We start from the raw sequence: 20730 nt of genomic DNA, 5'->3' as shown, positions 1-20730 counted from the left end.
GGCGGTCCCGTTCAGGCTGGTGTTCTTGTTCCTGGAGGCCCGGATCATAGAGAAGTGCTCCGCAGCAGAGATGACCTCCCTGCGCGCCATGGCCACGTCCTCCCGCCGGCCCGTCACCACGAACACCGGCTCCTCGCCGCGCACCGGCGTCTTGATGTAGGTGTTGGTCTTCGCTCGCAGGGCTTTGATCTTGCAACCTGAAGGAAACAAAAGACCAGAATGAGGAATCTGTTTACTACAATATACTGAGCATCTTCAAGAGCTGCTGCTGGACTTCATACTGGGAGCACTGGGAGCACTTAAGTCTGTAGAGCCAATTTAAATCTTATGAGCAACTCAGCACCCTGCAGCCAAGCAACCTGCAGCCAAGCACCCTGCAGCCAAGCAACCTGCAGCCAAGCACCCTGCAGCCAAGCACCCTGCAACCAAGCAACCTGCAGCCAAGCACCCTGCAACCAAGCACCCTGCAGCCAAGCACCCTGCAACCAAGCACCCTGCAGCCAAGCACCCTGCAGCCAAGCAACCTGCAGCCAAGCACCCTGCAACCAAGCACCCTGCAGCCAAGCAACCTGCAGCCAAGCAACCTGCAGCCAAGCACCTTGCAGCCAAGCACCCTGCAGCCAAGCAACCTGCAGCCAAGCACCCTGCAGCCAAGCACCCTGCAACCAAGCAACCTGCAGCCAAGCACCCTGCAACCAAGCACCCTGCAGCCAAGCACCCTGTAACCAAGCACCCTGCAGCCAAGCACCCTGCAACCAAGCACCCTGCAGCCAAGCACCCTGCAACCAAGCACCCTGCAACCCAGCACCCTGCAACTCAGCACCCTGCAGCCAAGCACCCTGCAACCAAGCAACCTGCAGCCAAGCACCCTGCAGCCAAGCAACCTGCAGCCAAGCACCCTGCAGCCAAGCACCCTGCAACCAAGCAACCTGCAGCCAAGCACCCTGCAACCAAGCACCCTGCAGCCAAGCACCCTGCAACCAAGCACCCTGCAGCCAAGCAACCTGCAACCAAGCACCCTTTAGCCAAGCACCCTGCAGCTGCATTCTGGATTTCTTAGAGTCCTCTTTCCTTAAGCCTCAACTCTATTCGTGCGACACGGCACATAAGCCACGTTGTAACCCGGGCTAGACAGCCCAAAGGGCTCCATGTGACTTAAGGGACACTTTGACTCTGAAGCGCTGGACCAGAACCAGAATAAGAACCAAGACCAGAACCAAGACCAGAACCAAGACTAGGACTGGCTCAGACATGAGGATGTGGACCAGAACCGGAACCAGGAAAGACTCAGACCTAAGTACCAGGACCAGTTTGGGCTCAGCCCTGAGGACCAGCACCAGGACAATACAGCAGAGGAGCACGCACCCTGTCTGCCCACGATCTCCGCCACATGCTCGGAGCTGGGGACCGGGACGCACTCCGTCATGTTGCCGCTCCTCCTGCGGGGCTCCGGGTCGTCGTTCAGCGGGTCCTCGTCGTGGTCCAAGCCGAGCAGGGAGAGCTGGTCCAGGGCGAGCTGCAGGGCTCTCTGCTCGTCTCCCGGGACGCTACAGTCTGCAAACAGCGAGCTGGGCATGTTGTGTCCGGGTGGAGAGAAGGAGGGAGGAGGGGGCAGGGAGGGACCGGACCCGGTCCCGGTCCAGAGACCGCCGGTCACAGCAGATCACTCAGTGCAGCTGAGGACAGACAACGGTGAAGCAGCCGCGACATGAAAACATCCGCCCCTTTGTTTCCCGACAGAAGTGGTTGAGCCGGGCCGAGCCGTGCAGAGCTGAGCCGGTCTGTGCGGAGCCCGTCTGTTAGGAGCCGTACTGCAAGGAGCCGGTCTGTAAGGAGCCGGACTGCAAGGAGCCGGTCTGTGAGGAGCCGGTCTGTGAGGAGCCGGACTGCAAGGAGCCGGTCTGCGAGGAGCCGGTCTATGAGGAGCCGGTCTGTGAGGAGCCGGTCTGCGAGGAGCCGGTCTGCGAGGAGCCGGTCTGTAGAGGTTCCTGCAGCTGCCTCCTCCTCCTCCTGCGCTCCTCTGTTGCTTCTGTCTGAGTCTCCAGGAGCCAGACAGAGAGAGATGTGCGGTGACGTCACCGCCCGGGCAGGGACGATGCGGCGCTGAAAGCTCATTTGCATATCCACGAGCTGATTGGCTGGGAGGGCGACGAGTGGGCGGGTTGGCTCCAAGGAACGCCCACTTCTTTGTTGTCGGGCTGTCTCTTTGTGTCTTTGTATCTTCACCTCTTTGCCTCTTGTTATGGTGGTTCCATCATAACAAGAGAGAGGATGCTTTAGCAGACATTAAAGGTTCCTTCTGTGCCTCATACTGACACTAAAGGGTTCTTCCCCTCCTCCCTCTCCTCCCTCTCCTCCCCTCATCTCTCTCCTCTCCATCCTCCCTCCTCCTCCTGACACACTGAACTCAAGTGGCACTGTTTCCCTGCGTTGTGATTGGCTGCCTGCCAGACGCTGGTTGAGCCAATGAGTGCAGCAGCTGGAGCCGGCGGCCCACAATGCACCACTGCATCTCTCTCTCATTGTTATGAGTATGTAAAGCTACAGGGAGTGAGATAAATAGCAATGTCTCTCTGCTATGTCACACATTGCTGATATATCAACATCATATTTATTATTGTAGGAACCTGAACTGTTTTCTGTTGAACTGATTCCACAAAAAGATCCAAACAGACAAACAACAACAGAGCTGCCACTTATGTTTGGAAATACAATTAGTTTCAACAACAGATTACCACATTCATATATATTCATATTCATATATATTCATATATATATTATATATATAAATAAATATATATATATATATTATATATATAAATAAATATATATATATTTTATATATATAAATAAATATATATATATATATTATATATATAAATAAATATATATATATTTTATATATATAAATAAATATATATATTATAATATATATGATATAATATATATATTATAATATATATGATATAATATATATATTATAATATACATATATATTATATATATATTTATATATATATTTATTTATATATATATATATTTATATATGTAGCATCTAGTAGCATCAGGTAGCCTCTAGTAGCATTGAGTAGCCTCTGGTAGCCTCTGCAGAGGGACTTTCCTCCCTGTGGGAGCGTGACCGCTCTCTCCTGAAGCTGCAGCCCTGAAACGACTCACTTGCTGCCTCGTGTTGCTGACAGTTTCCTGGTTCTCAACAGGAAGCGGCGGCAGCAGCTGTGGCAGCATGAATCAGGTCTGTGTCCCAGGGACTGCATCTGGTTGCCAGTTAAAACTCCCTGAAAGCCCTGTGAGCATCACAAAGGTGATGGCTCACACTGACTGAGGGAACGTCACCGCTCTGCTAACAAACGTTCTCTAGCTAACAAACGTTCTCTAGCTAACAAACGTTCGCCAGCTAACAAACGTTCGCCAGCTAACAAACGTTCGCCAGCTAACAAACGTTCTCTAGCTAACAAACGTTCTCTAGCTAACAAACGTTCGCCAGCTAACAAACGTTCTCTAGCTAACAAACGTTCTCTAGCTAACAAACGTTTGCCAGCTAACAAACGTTCTCTAGCTAACAAACGTTCTCTAGCTAACAAACGTTCTCTAGCTAACAAACGTTTGCCAGCTAACAAACGTTCTCTAGCTAACAAACGTTCTCTAGCTAACAAACGTTCTCTAGCTAACAAACGTTCGCCAGCTAACAAACGTTCGCCAGCTAACAAACGTTCGCCAGCTAACAAACGTTCGCTAGCTAAAAGTGGTAGAAGTCGTTGCATGATGTGTTGTAATGACATTCAAATGGAACCGCTCATTAAAATGAAGCTCTTCAATTTGACTTTATTCATGTGACTTCTTGAGCACAAGTAGCAGTGTATATCCCAAATATTGTTTTTACATTCAGTCTCTTCATTCGGGAGGACCACCGCAGCCACCAGATGGCGGTCTGAGGCCCGCTGTGGTTGAGAATGGAGTCCTGGAGGGATCATCTCTGTGTTTCCTTCTCTACTTGTTCTTGCTGAGTGTCCTCTGCTTCTCTGCATGCTCCACGATCTTCTCCTCCACGTAGAGGCCTTTGCGGCGGCGGACAGCATTCATGTATTTCAGGCTTTGGTTTGCAGAGTCCGCTTTCTCCCCGAAGTGCAGGTATTCTTCCTCTGTGGTGGGAACCCAGTATGGATCACTGCTGATCACCTGGAGCGCCGAGGAGGAGGATAGAATATCGTCATGCTGGAGTCAAGGCAAACAACTTGTGACAGATGATTCTCCCTCAGCTTTTTTGCCAAGATCACAATACGGCTCATTCACCATGCAGCACTATCACCATGCAGCACTATCACCATGCAGCACTATCCCCATGCAGCACTATCACCATGCAGCACTATCACCATGCAGCACTATCACCATGCAGCACTATCACCATGCAGCACTATCACCATGCAGCAATATCACCATGCAGCAATATCACCATGCAGCAATATCACCATGCAGCAATATCACCATGCAGCACTATCACCATGCAGCACTATCACCATGCAGCACTATCCCCATGCAGCACTATCACCATGCAGCACTATCCCCATGCAGCACTATCCCCATGCAGCACTATCCCCATGCAGCACTATCACCATGCAGCAATATCACCATGCAGCACTATCACCATGCAGCACTATCACCATGCAGCACTATCCCCATGCAGCACTATCCCCATGCAGCACTATCCCCATGCAGCACTATCCCCATGCAGCACTATCACCATGCAGCACTATCACCATGCAGCACTATCACCATGCAGCAATATCACCATGCAGCACTATCACCATGCAGCACTATCCCCATGCAGCACTATCCCCATGCAGCACTATCACCATGCAGCACTATCCCCATGCAGCACTATCACCATGCAGCACTATCACCATGCAGCACTATCACCATGCAGCACTATCACCATGCAGCACTATCCCCATGCAGCACTATCCCCATGCAGCACTATCACCATGCAGCACTATCCCCATGCAGCACTATCCCCATGCAGCACTATCACCATGCAGCACTATCCCCATGCAGCACTATCACCATGCAGCACTATCACCATGCAGCACTATCACCATGCAGCAATATCACCATGCAGCACTATCACCATGCAGCAATATCACCATGCAGCAGTCCGTGGTTTTTGGTCACTACACCAGACATGAACATGGACTGTAGACGCTATGAAGCCAGAAAGCAACCTCCACAAAGGAGGATCTAGTGATCTGTAAACTCATATCTCATGTTCATGGGCTCCTTTGTTGCCTTTGTAAACACTATTTATACTAAATAAATATATATATGATAATGTAAACTATTTGATTTGGCTTCAAAAAGTTCTCACACATATTTTAAATCAGGGAATATTTGTCCAATAACAAGATGACGTCATCATGAGGCTTCCCTTCAGCGATGATGACCTCATCACCAGAGCATGTTACAGCAGCGCTCTGCCTGCCAAGGCTCTGATAGTCATATAGATCACATTTAGATAACTCTTTATGTGCCTCAGCAGGCCGACACTCACTACAGGACTCATTTCTGGGATGTGTTTGCGATGTTGCTCCATCTGTACATAACACTCACCTCCCAGTGGCTGAAGACCAGCTGTGGACTGGCCAAGCCGCTCGTCCTCTTGCGGAACTCGTCTGCAAACCCAAAGCTCTCGGCCACGGGCAGCACGGCCTTGATGAGGAACATGTCCGTCCCTTCCTTCATCTCTTCATGGAGGACGCGGCCCTCTCGCTTCCCCAGAACACCGTACACTCGGCCTGGAAGAGGAAGAGGAGGCGGGTCAGAACACCGTACACTCGGCCTGGAAGAGGAGGAGGGTCAGAACACCATACACTCGGCCTGGAAGAGGAAGAGGAGGCGGGTCAGAACACCGTACACTCGGCCTGGAAGAGGAAGAGGAAGAGGGTCAGAACACCATACACTCGGCCTGGAAGAGGAAGAGGAGGAGGGTCAGAACACCATACACTCGGCCTGGAAGAGGAAGAGGAGGAGGGTCAGAACACCGTACACTCAGCCTGGAAGAGGAGGAGGAAGAGGGTCAGAACACCATACACTCGGCCTGGAAGAGGAAGAGGGCCAGAACTTCATGCAGAACACTGAGCTTTGGGACTAAATCCTTTACAAAAGGAAGATAGAAAACTACTTTTCTTCTGACGTAGAAACACAAAAGCTCATGAACAGAACCGTCGTCAGGCGGTTGGTCCGGTCGGCAGCTCTTACCCAGCACATCAGCGGTGGCCATTATCTCGCAGGTGTACATGGCGGCCATGAGCCTCTGGGGCTGAGCCTGGAAGGCGTGCCGGCAGGCGTCCTTCACGGCGGCGATCAGCTGGCCGGACACCGGCCCGTAGCAGTCTGCCGAGGCCGGCTCGGGCCGGCGCTCGGCCTCGCCGCCTCCCTCCCCTTGGCCGTGGTTGATGGGCCCGTGGGGTCCGGACTCCTCCAAAGAGTCCTGGTGCTGTGGCGGGGCTGAAGACCGGACCTCCCACTTCTCCACAGAGAAGCAGACGCCCATCAGCGGCTCCTCACACATGGGCCCGGCCAGCGCGGCGAGCTGGAAGCCGCTGACGATGCTGTGGTCCAGGTCTCGCGTGGCGGCGGCCGGCTGGACGGCGCCGCTCAGACACTGCCAGACCGAGGGCCGCTGGTAGCCCTCCACGCCGTTCAGCAGGATGTTGGGACCGACTCTGACACCAGGAACATGAAGTCATTCGGTTGTGTGCATGTAAAGCCCAGAATGCACTGCTGCCTCATCACTAACGATTTGATTAAATCATTTCTAACGAGAGCTCATCTGCTCGATACATACAATATTGCTACATGGACGACGCTCGGGGTCAACGTTTCCCCGATGTTGAACACGTGTTGTTCAGGCGGCGGTCATATGTAATGAAATCTAATTAAATGTGTATAAAACAGAGCAGGTGCTATAAAGGCCTGCAGGTGAAACGAAGAGCACACTTCCTGGAGGGAAAGGTTCTGGTGTTATGTTCAGACCTGCGGGGCCCAAAGGCCCAGAGCCGCTCCACCGCGTTCCTCCACTTCCTGCCCTGCAGCAGACTCTCCAGCTGGGCCTTGAGGCCCGCGATGGCCTCCAGGGTCCGCTGGCTGACGTCCAGACTCTTGCCCTCCCTCAGGGACATGTTGACCTGCTCCAGGGTCCGGATCAGCGCCGCACTTCTCTCCAACAGACCGGTCACTTCTGACAAGGGGCAAAGTTTCATAGAGCGGTCCAATTACGGAACAATCACGGAGCGTCGGACACACAGAGCGTTGGAAAAGAGCGTCGGACTCACAGAGCGTCAGACACAAAGCGTGAGACACAGAGCGGCGGACTCACAGAGCGGCGGACACAAAGCGTGAGACACAGAGCGTCGGACTCACAGAGCGGCGGACACAAAGCGTGAGACACAGAGCGTCGGACTCACAGAGCGGCGGACACAAAGCGTGAGACACAGAGCGTCGGACTCACAGAGCGGCGGACACAAAGCGTGAGACACAGAGCGGCGGACTCACCTTGTGGCAGCGGGACGGCTCGGATGCTCACTGTGGCGAGTCTGCTGGGAGTGGTGAGCGTCACCAAACCCCCAGAGTCCACATGCAGGGTGTCAGACCAACGGCCCTGAGAGACACACACACACACACACAGTCACACACACACACACACAGTCACACACACACACACACAGTCACACACACACACACACAGTCACACACACACACAGTCACACACACACAGTCACACACACACACACACACAGTCACACACACACAGTCACACACACACACACACAGTCACACACACACAGTCACACACACACACACAGTCACACACACACACACACACACACACACAGTCACGCCCTGCTTCTTCTAACTGTCCACGTATCCTGATTATTCCACCAATGATAAAATAAAACTTTGCTTGACACACACACACACACACACACACACACACACACACACACACACACACACACACACACACACACACACACAGACCTGGTGGGTGGGGGCTACTTTCTGCTGCCGGCCCAGCTCTTCGTTCACCATGTCCACTTTGGGCGGTCGCACCACGGTCTCTCTGAAGGGGATGATGGGTTTGGAGGCGCTGATCTCGATTTTAGCAAACCTTCAAGAAGAAGAAGAAGAAGAAGAAGAAGAAGAAGAAGAAGAAGAAGAAGAAGAAGAAGAAGAAGAAGAAGAAGAAGAAAGCCGTTCAGACACTGAGGTCTGATCTCCACTGAAGGGAGGACCATGTTCACGCACACCGAACACACAGCCGAGCCTCTGATGGGAGGAACTGAACACCACGGAGCGCTGACCGGCAGAGGAGGGAGGGCCGATCCGTAACTCCTGTATTCCTGGGCATCAACCCGCTGCTCGACCGGACCCACTTCTGGAGGCAGAGCGATGAAGACAGGGCGAGCGACGGGGCGAGTGAGCGAGCGACGAGCGAGCGACGGGGCGAGTGAGCGAGCGACGGGGCGAGTGAGCGAGCGACGGGGCGAGTGAGCGAGCGACGAGCGAGCGACGGGGCGAGTGAGCGAGCGACGGGGCGAGCGACGGGGCGAGCGAGCGAGCGACGAGCGACGGGGCGAGCGACAGACATGTGACGGACGGGCGAGTGACGGGCGAGTGACAGACGAGCGACAGATGAGCGACGGGCGAGCGACAGACGCAGCACAGACGAGAACACTGACCGGTCCCTCAGGTCGTCCAGGCAGCGTTGGAGGTGAACCTCACCGGCGGTGACCAGAACGTGTTCTCCTGTTTCCTGGATCAGAACCTCGGCGCAGGGGTCAGCCTGGTTCAGCAGACGCATCCCACGCACCAGCTTGTGCATCTCACCTACACACACAACACACACACAACACACACACACAGTGTGGTTTTAATACAACTTTCCATCCTGAGAGGACAGACTCTGTCACGTCTGACATGAGGAACTTCTCTAAGGATGCTCATGTCTTCATGTCTTCACGTCTTCATCACGCCTTCATCACGCCTCATTAAACAGAACACACGTGTAATATAATAGTTGTATGATGTCATAAGTATTCCTGGACATGAAAGAAGACCTCCGTGTATCCGGTTAATGCTACAAGTCACTATCAGGAGCCAAAATGACCTACTGGGATGTTTGGGCTCGATGGCGACCCGCACGATGGGCGTGGCCTCAAAGCTGAGCGGGATGAAGGGCGGGCAGGCCGGAGACGAGGACACGGTGGCCGACTTCAAGACGCTGAGCTCCAGACCGCCGATACCTGGAGAGGGTGAGGGGATGAGAGGATGAAGACGATGAGAGGATGGAGAAGATGAGAGGATGGAGAAGATGGAGAGGGTGAGAGGATGGAGAGAATGCTACATTGTAGCTACTGGTGATGCTACATTGTAGCTACTGGTGATGCTACATTGTAGCTACTGGTGATGCTACATTGTAGCTACTGGTGATGCTACATTGTAGCTACTGGTGATGCTACATTGTGAGCAGCAACGGGCAAGAAGAGAGCTAGAATATGTGCTGCTGAGGCTTCAGACCTCAACTAAACAAAGCTTCCAAACGAACAGCATTAAAGGCAACACCACACACACACACACACACACACACACACACACACACACACACACACACACACACACACACACACACACACACACACACACACACACAGCTGCAGTGGAAAAACTGCAATAAATACGATGCTGGACATTATTAAATGTTCTGTGTGAATCGTGTTTTATTAAAAGTAGAGACCAGAGCTCTGGAAACAGATTCCTCTTCAACATCCCATGGAATCCCCTTTTCACTGGAAAGTCCACCTCACCTTCAGACAGCCAAGTGTGTGTGTGTGTGTGTGTGTGTGTGTGTGTGTGTGTGTGTGTGTGTGTGTGTGTGTGTGTGTGTGTGTGTGCACACATAATAGTCAAGCTTATTCATCCAGAATAAAACATGCAGAACAGTGTTCATGAAGTGCATGCTGGTCCTTGCAGAGGACTGACAGCACGCCTCCAGAGGCTCACGCGTGATGATGGAGCTCCATATGTGAGGTCATTGTGGCATTAAACCATCACATGAACCCAGCTGGCTTCTGCCAGCGCCGCCGTGTGGTGAAACCATCCAGTCAGAGCTCTGCAGATCTAGGTCACTCGTCACCGCTGGCAGCAGAGACGAGGCCTAATGCAAAACACATGCTTTCATCAATGTTGGCTCAGCATCACTCTCCTCCTAGAGGACGGAGGCTCCTCAGCAGCATCACTCTCCTCCTAGAGGACGGAGGCTCCTCAGCAGCATCACTCTCCTCCTAGAGGACGGAGGCTCCTCAGCAGCATCACTCTCCTCCTAGAGGACGGAGGCTCCTCAGCATCACTCTCCTCCTAGAGGACGGAGGCTCCTCAGCAGCATCACTCTCCTCCTAGAGGACGGAGGCTCCTCAGCAGCATCACTCTCCTCCTAGAGGACTGAGGCTCCTCAGCAGCATCACTCTCCTCCTAGAGGACTGAGGCTCCTCAGCATCATCACTCTCCTCCTAGAGGACGGAGGCTCCTCAGCAGCATCACTCTCCTCCTAGAGGACGGAGGCTCCTCAGCAGCATCACTCTCCTCCTAGAGGACGGAGGCTCCTCAGCAGCATCACTCTCCTCCTAGAGGACTGAGGCTCCTCAGCAGCATCACTCTCCTCCTAGAGGACTGAGGCTCCTCAGCATCATCACTCTCCTCCTAGAGGACGGAGGCTCCTCAGCAGCATCACTCTCCTCCTAGAGGACGGAGGCTCCTCAGCAGCATCACTCTCCTCCTAGAGGACGGAGGCTCCTCAGCATCACTCTCCTCCTAGAGGACGGAGGCTCCTCAGCATCACTCTCCTCCTAGAGGACGGAGGCTCCTCAGCATCACTCTCCTCCTAGAGGACAGAGGCTCCTCAGCAGCATCACTCTCCTCCTAGAGGACGGAGGCTCCTCAGCATCACTCTCCTCCTAGAGGACGGAGGCTCCTCAGCAGCATCACTCTCCTCCTAGAGGACGGAGGCTCCTCAGCAGCATCACTCTCCTCCTAGAGGACTGAGGCTCCTCAGCAGCATCACTCTCCTCCTAGAGGACTGAGGCTCCTCAGCATCATCACTCTCCTCCTAGAGGACGGAGGCTCCTCGGCAGCATCACTCTCCTCCTAGAGGACGGAGGCTCCTCAGCATCACTCTCCTCCTAGAGGACGGAGGCTCCTCAGCAGCATCACTCTCCTCCTAGAGGACGGAGGCTCCTCAGCAGCATCACTCTCCTCCTAGAGGACGGAGGCTCCTCAGCAGCATCACTCTCCTCCTAGAGGACAGAGGCTCCTCAGCATCACTCTCCTCCTAGAGGACGGAGGCTCCTCAGCATCACTCTCCTCCTAGAGGACGGAGGCTCCTCAGCAGCATCACTCTCCTCCTAGAGGACGGAGGCTCCTCAGCATCACTCTCCTCCTAGAGGACAGAGGCTCCTCAGCAGCATCACTCTCCTCCTAGAGGACAGAGGCTCCTCAGCAGCATCACTCTCCTCCTAGAGGACGGAGGCTCCTCAGCAGCATCACTCTCCTCCTAGAGGACGGAGGCTCCTCAGCATCACTCTCCTCCTAGAGGACGGAGGCTCCTCAGCAGCATCACTCTCCTCCTAGAGGACGGAGGCTCCTCAGCAGCATCACTCTCCTCCTAGAGGACGGAGGCTCCTCAGCAGCATCACTCTCCTCCTAGAGGACGGAGGCTCCTCAGCAGCATCACTCTCCTCCTAGAGGACGGAGGCTCCTCAGCAGCATCACTCTCCTCCTAGAGGACTGAGGCTCCTCAGCATCACTCTCCTCCTAGAGGACTGAGGCTCCTCAGCAGCATCACTCTCCTCCTAGAGGACGGAGGCTCCTCAGCAGCATCACTCTCCTCCTAGAGGACGGAGGCTCCTCAGCATCACTCTCCTCCTAGAGGACGGAGGCTCCTCAGCAGCATCACTCTCCTCCTAGAGGACGGAGGCTCCTCAGCAGCATCACTCTCCTCCTAGAGGACGGAGGCTCCTCAGCAGCATCACTCTCCTCCTAGAGGACGGAGGCTCCTCAGCAGCATCACTCTCCTCCTAGAGGACGGAGGCTCCTCAGCAGCATCACTCTCCTCCTAGAGGACTGAGGCTCCTCAGCAGCATCACTCTCCTCCTAGAGGACTGAGGCACTGTGACACACCACCACCCAGCCGCTGTGTTCCTCCCTCAGCTGAGTGCTACTCATGCTAACCAGTAAACGAAGGAGTGTGTAAAGGTGTGAGAGGCTCACCCCTACACACACCTTTCTGTTGAGGGGAAATACGACACCTAGCTGTTCAAAGTGCTTCATGTTGTGTCGGAGGAGAGAAGAGCGAGACGTCTGCTCTCCACGCTGAGCTCCTGCTCTGCTGCCCTCTGCAGAGGAACGTCTGCACACACCGCATGGCCAAAGCTTTGTGGACACTTCCACACCTCACCGGATGTGTCGAGTTGTGTCTCAGCAGCGTGTCTCAGCAGCGTGCCTCAGCAGCGTGCCTCAGCAGCGTGCCTCAGCAGCGTGCCTCAGCAGCGTGCCTCAGCAGCGTGCCTCAGCAGCGTGCCTCAGCAGCGTGCCTCAGCAGCGTGTCTCAGCAGCGTGTCTCAGCAGCGTGTCTCAGCAGCGTGTCTCAGCAGCGTGCCTCAGCAGCGTGCCTCAGCAGCGTGTCTCAGCAGCGTGTCTCAGCAGCGTGCCTCAGCAGCGTGCCTCAGCAGCGTGCCTCAGCAGCGTGCCTCAGCAGCGTGCCTCAGCAGCGTGCCTCAGCAGCGTGTCTCAGCAGTGTGCAGCACGAGTATGAAGGTGATGAGAGCTTGGAGACGAGAGCATTGAGAGGTTCTCAGCCCAGAGGATCGACTGGATGCAGGAGAGACGCTTCCTGAGCTCACATCAGACCAGCGTCTGCAGTCAGATGCACAGCTGTGCACTTTGACATGTAGCAGCCATGTTCCTCAAGATAGAAACATGACAGCAAAGAGAACTCGCTCTTAGTTGTAGAACCACTTGTGCATTTCCTTAAACCCTCTTGGAAGCATGCGCCTGCTGTACTCTGACAGTGCACGCTCCCCTGAAGCCAGCAGTAAGCAGGTGATATTACGAGCTCTGTCCAATAGAGAGAGGAATAACCAACGTATTGCGATAACCAGAAGGAAGAAAGGGAAGCGCTTACCCAGGACATTCCCTACAGACACCTTCTCCAGCTCCTCCAGCTCTCGCCCCATCAGCAGGTACAGGTTCTCCATGGAGCAGCAGGAGAGGTGAGGCACCTCCACCACGCAGTCTGAAGCCCTGACGCCCTCTGGAAGCTAGCAATACATACAATAAATATATACATAAACACACACACACACACACACACACACACACACACACACACACACACACACACACACACACAGAGCCACCAACTCTCACGCTTTCACCGTTAGACACACGCTTTTTCATGTTTTCACACGCTCACACGCCACACAACCAATATCTCACGCCAAAAAAAAAGTTTGTTCCTTTTCAAACTCCCCAACGATAGATGGCGCTAAGGAGCGCATCTGTAAACCTATTCGCTGCACAGACTTCCTGTTTACCCCAAACAGACGGTCGCAGGAGCAACTCGCACGACTGGGGGGCCGCCGGCAGAGGAGCAGAGAGACGGAGGCATCGGGCTCTCAAGTCTCAGCGTTGAACGTGACTGTCACTCATTGGTCTTAAGTCCCGCCCTCCGGACACACAGCTGTTTGCGGCGGCACGTATTTGTATATATATGCAGGGCTTATATATAAGCTCTGCATATATATGAGCCCTGACGCCGTCTGGCAGCTGGCAGGACAAAGGAATATGAACACATGAATACAGACGTAGCCCAGGTGATGTGCAGCTGGTTTACCGTGCTGAGCGCCTGGGTCGGGTCATACTTTGGTCCCAAGACAAACACTCTCTGTCCTTTCCTCGCCACGCCGCTGAAGACGCGTGCGAACGCGATGAAGGTCTGGTGCTCCTCTTCCTCGTCTGGCTTTGAGTCTTTCAGCGTCAGACTCTCCATCTGAGCTGACAGGGAGACGACACGCTAAATGGACCTTTACAGTGTTTACAATGTTACCCGTTACTAGCCAAATGTTACCTGTTACTAGCCAAATGTTACCTGTTACTAGTCAAATGTTACCTGTTACTAGCCAAATGTTACCTGTTACTAGTCAAATGTTACCCGTTACTAGCCAAATGTTACCTGTTACTAGCCAAATGTTACCTGTTACTAGCCAAATGTTACCTGTTACTAGTCAAATGTTACCCGTTACTAGCCAAATGTTACCTGTTACTAGCCAAATGTTACCTGTTACTAGTCAAATGTTACCCGTTACTAGCCAAATGTTACCCGTTACTAGCCAAATGTTACCCGTTACTAGCCAAATGTTACCTGTTACTAGCCAAATGTTACCTGTTACTAGTCAAATGTTACCCGTTACTAGCCAAATGTTACCTGTTACTAGCCAAATGTTACCCGTTACTAGCCAAATGTTACCTGTTACTAGCCAAATGTTACCTGTTACTAGCCAAATGTTACCCGTTACTAGCCAAATGTTACCTGTTACTAGCCAAATGTTACCTGTTACTAGCCAAATGTCACCTGTTACTAGCCAAATGTTACCTGTTACTAGCCAAATGTTACCCGTTACTAGCCAAATGTTACCTGTTACTAGCCAAATGTTACCTGTTACTAGCCAAATGTTACCTGTTACTAGCCAAATGTTACCCGTTACTAGCCAAATGTTACCTGTTACTAGCCAAATGTTACCCGTTACTAGCCAAATGTTACCTGTTACTAGCCAAATGTTACCTGTTACTAGTCAAATGTTACCCGTTACTAGCCAAATGTTACCTGTTACTAGCCAAATGTTACCTGTTACTAGCCAAATGTTACCTGTTACTAGCCAAACTGATGAGATTTTTCAAAGGGGCAAGCTTACCTGAGTCTGGTGGAGGAGGCGGGGCTTCCTGTGGCGTGCCCTCGGAGTGGGCGGGGCCTTTGAGCTCAGCGGCCCTGCTGTCAGCATGTCTCTGTCTTGCCAGATCTCTGCGCTGGGTCATCTCCTCGTGGGTCAGTGGCCTGAACACACAGCGGGAAGAGGTGAAAGAACCAGTGAGACCATGAGACCCAACCAGCAGGACCAGTTTCACCTTCATGAAGAGAAGAGTTAAGAATAACACACACACACACACACACACACACACACACACACACACACACACACACACACACACACACACACACACACCTCTGTCTGTTCTGAGGTAAGGTCTTGGTGTCCACAGCAAACATCTTGGACACAAAGACAATGAGAGGATCTTCTTCTCCACTGGAACACTGAAGGAACGCTGGAAACACCCGGGAGGAAGAGGAGGAGATGGAGGAGCAGGAATTGAACACGTCAGACTAAAGCAACCAGGAAGTAAGTAAGTGAGTGTTTCAGTGAGTGAGTGAGTGAGTGAGTGAGTGAGTGAGTGTACCTCTTTTTAGCTCCTGCGTCTTTTCAGGTAAAGAGTCAAACCTTCGCGCTCCAGCGCTCATCAGCTTCTCCACTCGCTCTGCTGTGATGTCTAAAGGACTGGGCAGCTTCTCACACACCATCACTGCACCAAGGTAAGGAAGCAGCTGCAGGAGCTCAGGTGAGGCACTACAGGAGCTCAGGTGAGGCACTACAGGAGCTCAGGTGAGGCACTACAGGAGCTCAGGTGAGACACTACAGGAGCTCAGGTGAGACACTACAGGAGCTCAGGTGAGACACTACAGGAGCTCAGGTGAGACACTACAGGAGCTCAGGTGAGGCACTACAGGAGCTCAGGTGAGACACTACAGGAGCGCAGGTGAGACACTACAGGAGCTCAGGTGAGGCACTACAGGAGCTCAGGTGAGGCACTACAGGAGCTCAGGTGAGGCACTACAGGAGCTCAGGTGAGGCACTACAGGAGCTCAGGTGAGACACTACAGGAGCTCAGGTGAGACACTACAGGAGCTCAGGTGAGGCACTACAGGAGCTCAGGTGAGGCACTACAGGAGCTCAGGTGAGGCACTACAGGAGCTCAGGTGAGGCACTACAGGAGCTCAGGTGAGACACTACAGGAGCTCAGGTGAGACACTACAGGAGCTCAGGTGAGACACTACAGGAGCTCAGGAGAGGCACTACAGGAGCTCAGGTGAGGCAGACAGAGCAGCACAGACAGCACAAAGGATACCGAGCACGGCCTGGGACACAGGTAACCACTGGCTGCAGATGGCAGCCAGCAGGACTTTGGGGTCCGAGTGACGCAGATCTCGGGCCAGAACCTTCACCCCCAGAGACGACACCACCTTCTCCACCTTCTCCTTGTCCCTGCACACAGGTACGAGACGCTCTGAGGACGCTCTGGTTCCCTGAGGCGCTGAGCTCTATTCACACATCCTGTTACGACAGAGCAGCACAGGTGCCCTACCTCCTGGTGACCACAGCGTCATACAGACTCCAGATGTTATCCAGCACCAGCTGCACGAACAGAGGCTTCTTCCCTTTGGCCTGCAGCGCGGAGGAGACACAGGAGACACTGAAGAGGTCCCTTACCTCACAGAGCTCACACACACTTTAACACTGAGACACTTAAGAGCTCACACACACTTTAACACTGAGACACTTAAGAGCTCACACACACTTTAACACTGAGACACTTAAGAGCTCACACACACTTTAACACTGAGACACTTAAGAGCTCACACACACTTTCACACTGAGACACTTACAGAGGTCCCTTCACGCTGCACATATAATACAGTTTGTTTACCTAGAATTAGCTGCACAGCTGGAGGTCCATGTGTCTGCATGGTGCAGACCATCACTTCATTCTCTTAACAGTGGACCCAAAGCACCAACATAAAGTGTGCTAACATTAGCTAGCTTTAGCAATCACGAGCTACTGCTTTTACCAGATAAGTATTTAACGTGTGTTGCTGATGAATCAGCTTTGTATGAGAAACACCTCCAGCTGCACAGCAGCCTGTTGTATCTTCTGTGTGTTCATGAACACAACACTGAAGTATTACTATATATTCTTAAGAACAACTGATACTTAGCCTAAAGCCACATCATCGTGCTGGTGTGAGGGTCAGAGGTCACGAGTTAACAACAGCAGCATCACCTGAGCTCCCTTCATGATCCTCTTGGCCTTGGCGTTGAGGTAGAAGTCTCCCCACAGCGTCCTGAGCAGCAGCTCGGCCCTGATGCCCATCTTCTGGCTGTAGATGTGAGCGAACTGCTGGATGCTGCAACACAGACGAGTTCACAGGTTCACTGACCACAGAGGCCTCCGCCTGTCTGAGCCTCTTCCTGCAGTGAATACAGTGAAGCTGCTGCGACAGCGGAGACGGTAACCAGACGGCTTCCTGGGGAGAAGACCACCAGGACACCGGAGCACGCAGCACGCACACTGACGTCACTGATGACATCACTGACGTCAGTGATGTCATCAGTGACGCCGTGGGAGCGGCGTGTGAGGCTGCAGACTGCGTCCATCAGAGGCCCCTCCCTTTAGTTCCAGGTGATGCTCCACCAATGGAAGCACAGATGTGAACACTAGGTTCCCTCCCTGCCAATAGATCCCCCAGAATGCACCACAGCGTCTTGGAGACTCACCTGAAGCCCCATCCGTCCGTGGCGCTGGCGAACACCACGTTCCCCTGGTCAGGAGAGAAGTAGAGCAGCGAGTCGTCAGCCTCCTCCAGCCGGGCGCTCCAGTCATAAACCTGATCTCCACTCAGCGCCTTGCCGCCTTTCTCCTCCTCTTCCTCCTCCTCTTCCTCTTTCTCCGCTCGCTCCTCCAGCACTTTGGACGTGAACAAAGTGCCGGTCACTGCGTTCACCTGCAAAGAGCAACACACAGAAGATACACAACCACAAGACTCAAGAGCTCAACACAACAGTTCACTAGTGAACGTGTCACAGGTCTGGTGGACGTGTCACAGGTCTGGTGGACGTGTCACAGGTCTGGTGGACGTGTCACAGGTCTGGTGGACGTGTCACAGGTCTGGTGGACGTGTCACAGGTCTGGTGGACGTGTCACAGGTCTGGTGGACGTGTCACAGGTCTGGTGGACGTGTCACAGGTCTGGTGGACAGCTCACCTGTTCCAGGATGTTCTGCAGGTGTGAGTAAGCTTCCTGAGGAGTGAGCTTCAGCTCCACGATGAGTCGGTCTATCTTGTTGATGACGAGCACGGGCCGGATGTTCTCCAGCCAGGCCTGACGCAGCACGGCCTGCGTCTACACACACACACACACACACACACACACACACACACACACACTAAAGGTTTCAGAACATTAATGGAAACTTTCTCTTAACGTTGAAAAAGCTCAAATAAAAAAGAGGAACTAGTTTTAGTTCCCTCTCTGCTGAGGCCAGACCACCAGGATGCCCTAAAATACCCACAATGCTGAGCGGTTACCTGTGGACAGACGCCCTCCACGGCGTCCACCACCACCACGGCTCCGTCACACAGCCGCACCGCCGTGGAAACCTCGGAGGAGAAGTCCACGTGACCCGGAGAGTCGATCACGTTCAGCAGGAACTCCTGGTCTCCTGGAGGGGGCGTGGTCCAACATTACACGCGTGGTCCAACATTACACGCGTGGTCCAACATTACACGCGTGGTCCAACATTACACGCGTGGTCCAACATTACACGCGTGGTCCAACATTACACGCGTGGTCCAACATTAAACGCGTGGTCCAACATTACACGCGTGGTCCAACATTACACGCGTGGTCCAACATTACACGCGTGGTCCAACATTACACGCGTGGTCCAACATTACACGCGTGGTCCAACATTACACGTGTGATAACAATGTTCTAAAACAGAACTCACCGTTGCTGAAGTGCAGAGAGATGGCGCTGGACTTCATGGTGATTCCTCGAATCTGTTCATCCTCTCTGCTGTCCAGGTACCTCAGCTGCAGAGCACACGGGTCAGAACACGGGTCAGAACACGGGTCAGAACACGGGTCAGAACATGGGTCAGCACACGGGTCAGCACACGGGTCAGAACACGGGTCAGAACACGGGTCAGAACACGGGTCAGAACATGGGTCAGAACACGGGTCAGCACACGGGTCAGCACACGGGTCAGCACACGGGTAAGAACACGGGTCAGCACACGGGTCAGAACACGGGTCAGAACACGGGTCAGAACACGGGTCAGCACACGGGTCAGAACACGGGTCAGCACACGGGTCAGAACACGGGTCAGAACACGGGTCAGCACACGGGTCAGCACACGGGTCAGAACACGGGTCAGAACACGGGTCAGAACACGGGTCAGCACACGGGTCAGCACACGGGTCAGAACACGGGTCAGAACACGGGTCAGCACACGGGTCAGGACCAAGGTCCCTCACCTTCCCGGCCAGCCGGCTGGATATGATGCCGTTGGTGGCCACCAGGCAGTCGGCCAGCGTGGTTTTACCTGCAGGCAGAAGAGCTGCAGTCACTTTGAGGTTTTCCTCATACCACATTTTGCAACACAAAATCACTCAACAACTATCTGCAGAGGTTTTAAAAGCCGTTTCAGACACTTGCACCTGAACGACCTGGCAGCAGTTTGTGAAGTTGACATTTCAGGTCAGCAGCTTATGTGTTGGATGAATGGATGAATCTGAGTGTTTCTAACCCGTTCATAATGTTTGAGTCTGCACATGAAGACCTGACAGACACCGGATGCTGCTGCATGCACACACATGTGGCATCACCATAACATATCACATGTTCTTCTGCATGTGAAGCACAGCTGCAGCAGCAGCAGGTGTGACGTCATGTGCGCGCGCAGCTCACCGTGGTCCACGTGCGCCAGGATGCACAGGTTCCGGATGTTGGCGGGGTTCCTCTGAAGAGCGACGATCTTCTCCAGGCTGGAGGGTCCCATGGCGAGCCGCGAGACCCGCACACCTAGCGATAGAACAGTGACGTCACGGACACGTGCGACGGCGCTCGAGTACAATGAACACGCGGCGCGAGACAGACCGACACCCGGCTCTGCTCCGCGGCTCCGGGGCTCTGCTCCGCGGCTCCGGGGCTCTGCTCCGCGGCTCCGGGGCTCTGCTCCGCGGCTCCGGGGCTCTGCTCCGCGGCTCCGGGCAGCGGCCCGTCCGGTCACCACTGAAGAATAAGAGCTAACCGGCTCCTACCGGAAGAGTCAGACCTGCTTATGATATCATGAGACCGGTTTCTACCGCCTCTACGCAAACACACGAGCGCGTGTCGCGCGGCTGTTTCGAGTAAAATACGTCATTACTTTGAGAATAAGCACATATTTGTAAGACTATCTATCTGTCTAACTATCTGACATGTGGGCATTCACAACTTACGCTGTTTTCCTGGAAGTTGATAGGCAACAATAACCACGCCCACTTAGTGTCATCGTGCTGCGTTCAGGAAACATGGTAAAAAAAAAAGATTTCGTCCTGCGGACTCGTTTATTTTGAGTTACAATTAGACACAATCACCAAGAGAACAACATATAAGCAGTATTTAAAACATGTTTGAGTCTGTAAAGACTGCCAGTAAACAGCCACAGGAGCTCTCTGATGGTCTTGTTTTTACATGAAGCAGTGAACGCGGCATGTCGCTCAATGACGT

At 53.3% G+C, this 20730-nt stretch overlaps 2 protein-coding genes across 2 annotated transcripts in view; both read right to left on the bottom strand.

Annotated features, from left to right (window-relative positions):
• The window catches only part of mex3b (mex-3 RNA binding family member B), a 3337-nt gene extending 1338 nt beyond the window's left edge, over positions 1 to 1999 (bottom strand). Inside the window, exons 1-2 of the mRNA XM_068601570.1 lie at positions 1366 to 1999; positions 1 to 197 (exon numbers count right to left, since the gene is read on the bottom strand). The exon at positions 1 to 197 is cut by the window's left edge and continues 1338 nt beyond it. Of these exons, the coding sequence (XP_068457671.1) occupies positions 1 to 197; positions 1366 to 1576 (408 nt within the window). The 5' untranslated portion in view covers positions 1577 to 1999. The remainder of the gene's footprint in view (positions 198 to 1365) is intronic.
• Positions 2000 to 3823: 1824 nt separating this feature from the next.
• Positions 3824 to 20469, bottom strand: efl1 (elongation factor like GTPase 1). Its single transcript, XM_068601575.1, has 23 exons — positions 20116 to 20469; positions 19927 to 20040; positions 19494 to 19561; positions 18965 to 19049; positions 18543 to 18676; positions 18220 to 18357; positions 17733 to 17959; positions 17239 to 17362; positions 16543 to 16622; positions 16306 to 16442; positions 15580 to 15702; positions 15348 to 15447; positions 15039 to 15178; positions 13961 to 14121; positions 13250 to 13385; positions 9186 to 9317; positions 8754 to 8901; positions 8053 to 8182; positions 7567 to 7672; positions 7048 to 7252; positions 6271 to 6737; positions 5623 to 5807; positions 3824 to 4197 (listed from the first exon to the last, which is right to left on the bottom strand). The coding sequence occupies exons 2-23, from the start codon at positions 20015 to 20017 to the stop codon at positions 4009 to 4011; spliced, it is 3306 nt and encodes a 1101-aa protein (XP_068457676.1). The 5' UTR covers positions 20018 to 20040; positions 20116 to 20469; the 3' UTR covers positions 3824 to 4008.
• Positions 20470 to 20730: the final 261 nt, after the last annotated feature.

This window comes from Clinocottus analis, unplaced genomic scaffold (genome assembly GCF_023055335.1).
Source record: "Clinocottus analis isolate CAN_PGR_092001 unplaced genomic scaffold, fCliAna1.0.p SCAF_51, whole genome shotgun sequence".
Lineage (NCBI taxonomy): Eukaryota > Metazoa > Chordata > Actinopteri > Perciformes > Cottidae > Clinocottus > Clinocottus analis.
Note: the sequence above shows the minus strand (reverse complement) of the source record. Positions and strands in the feature narration are given on the sequence as shown.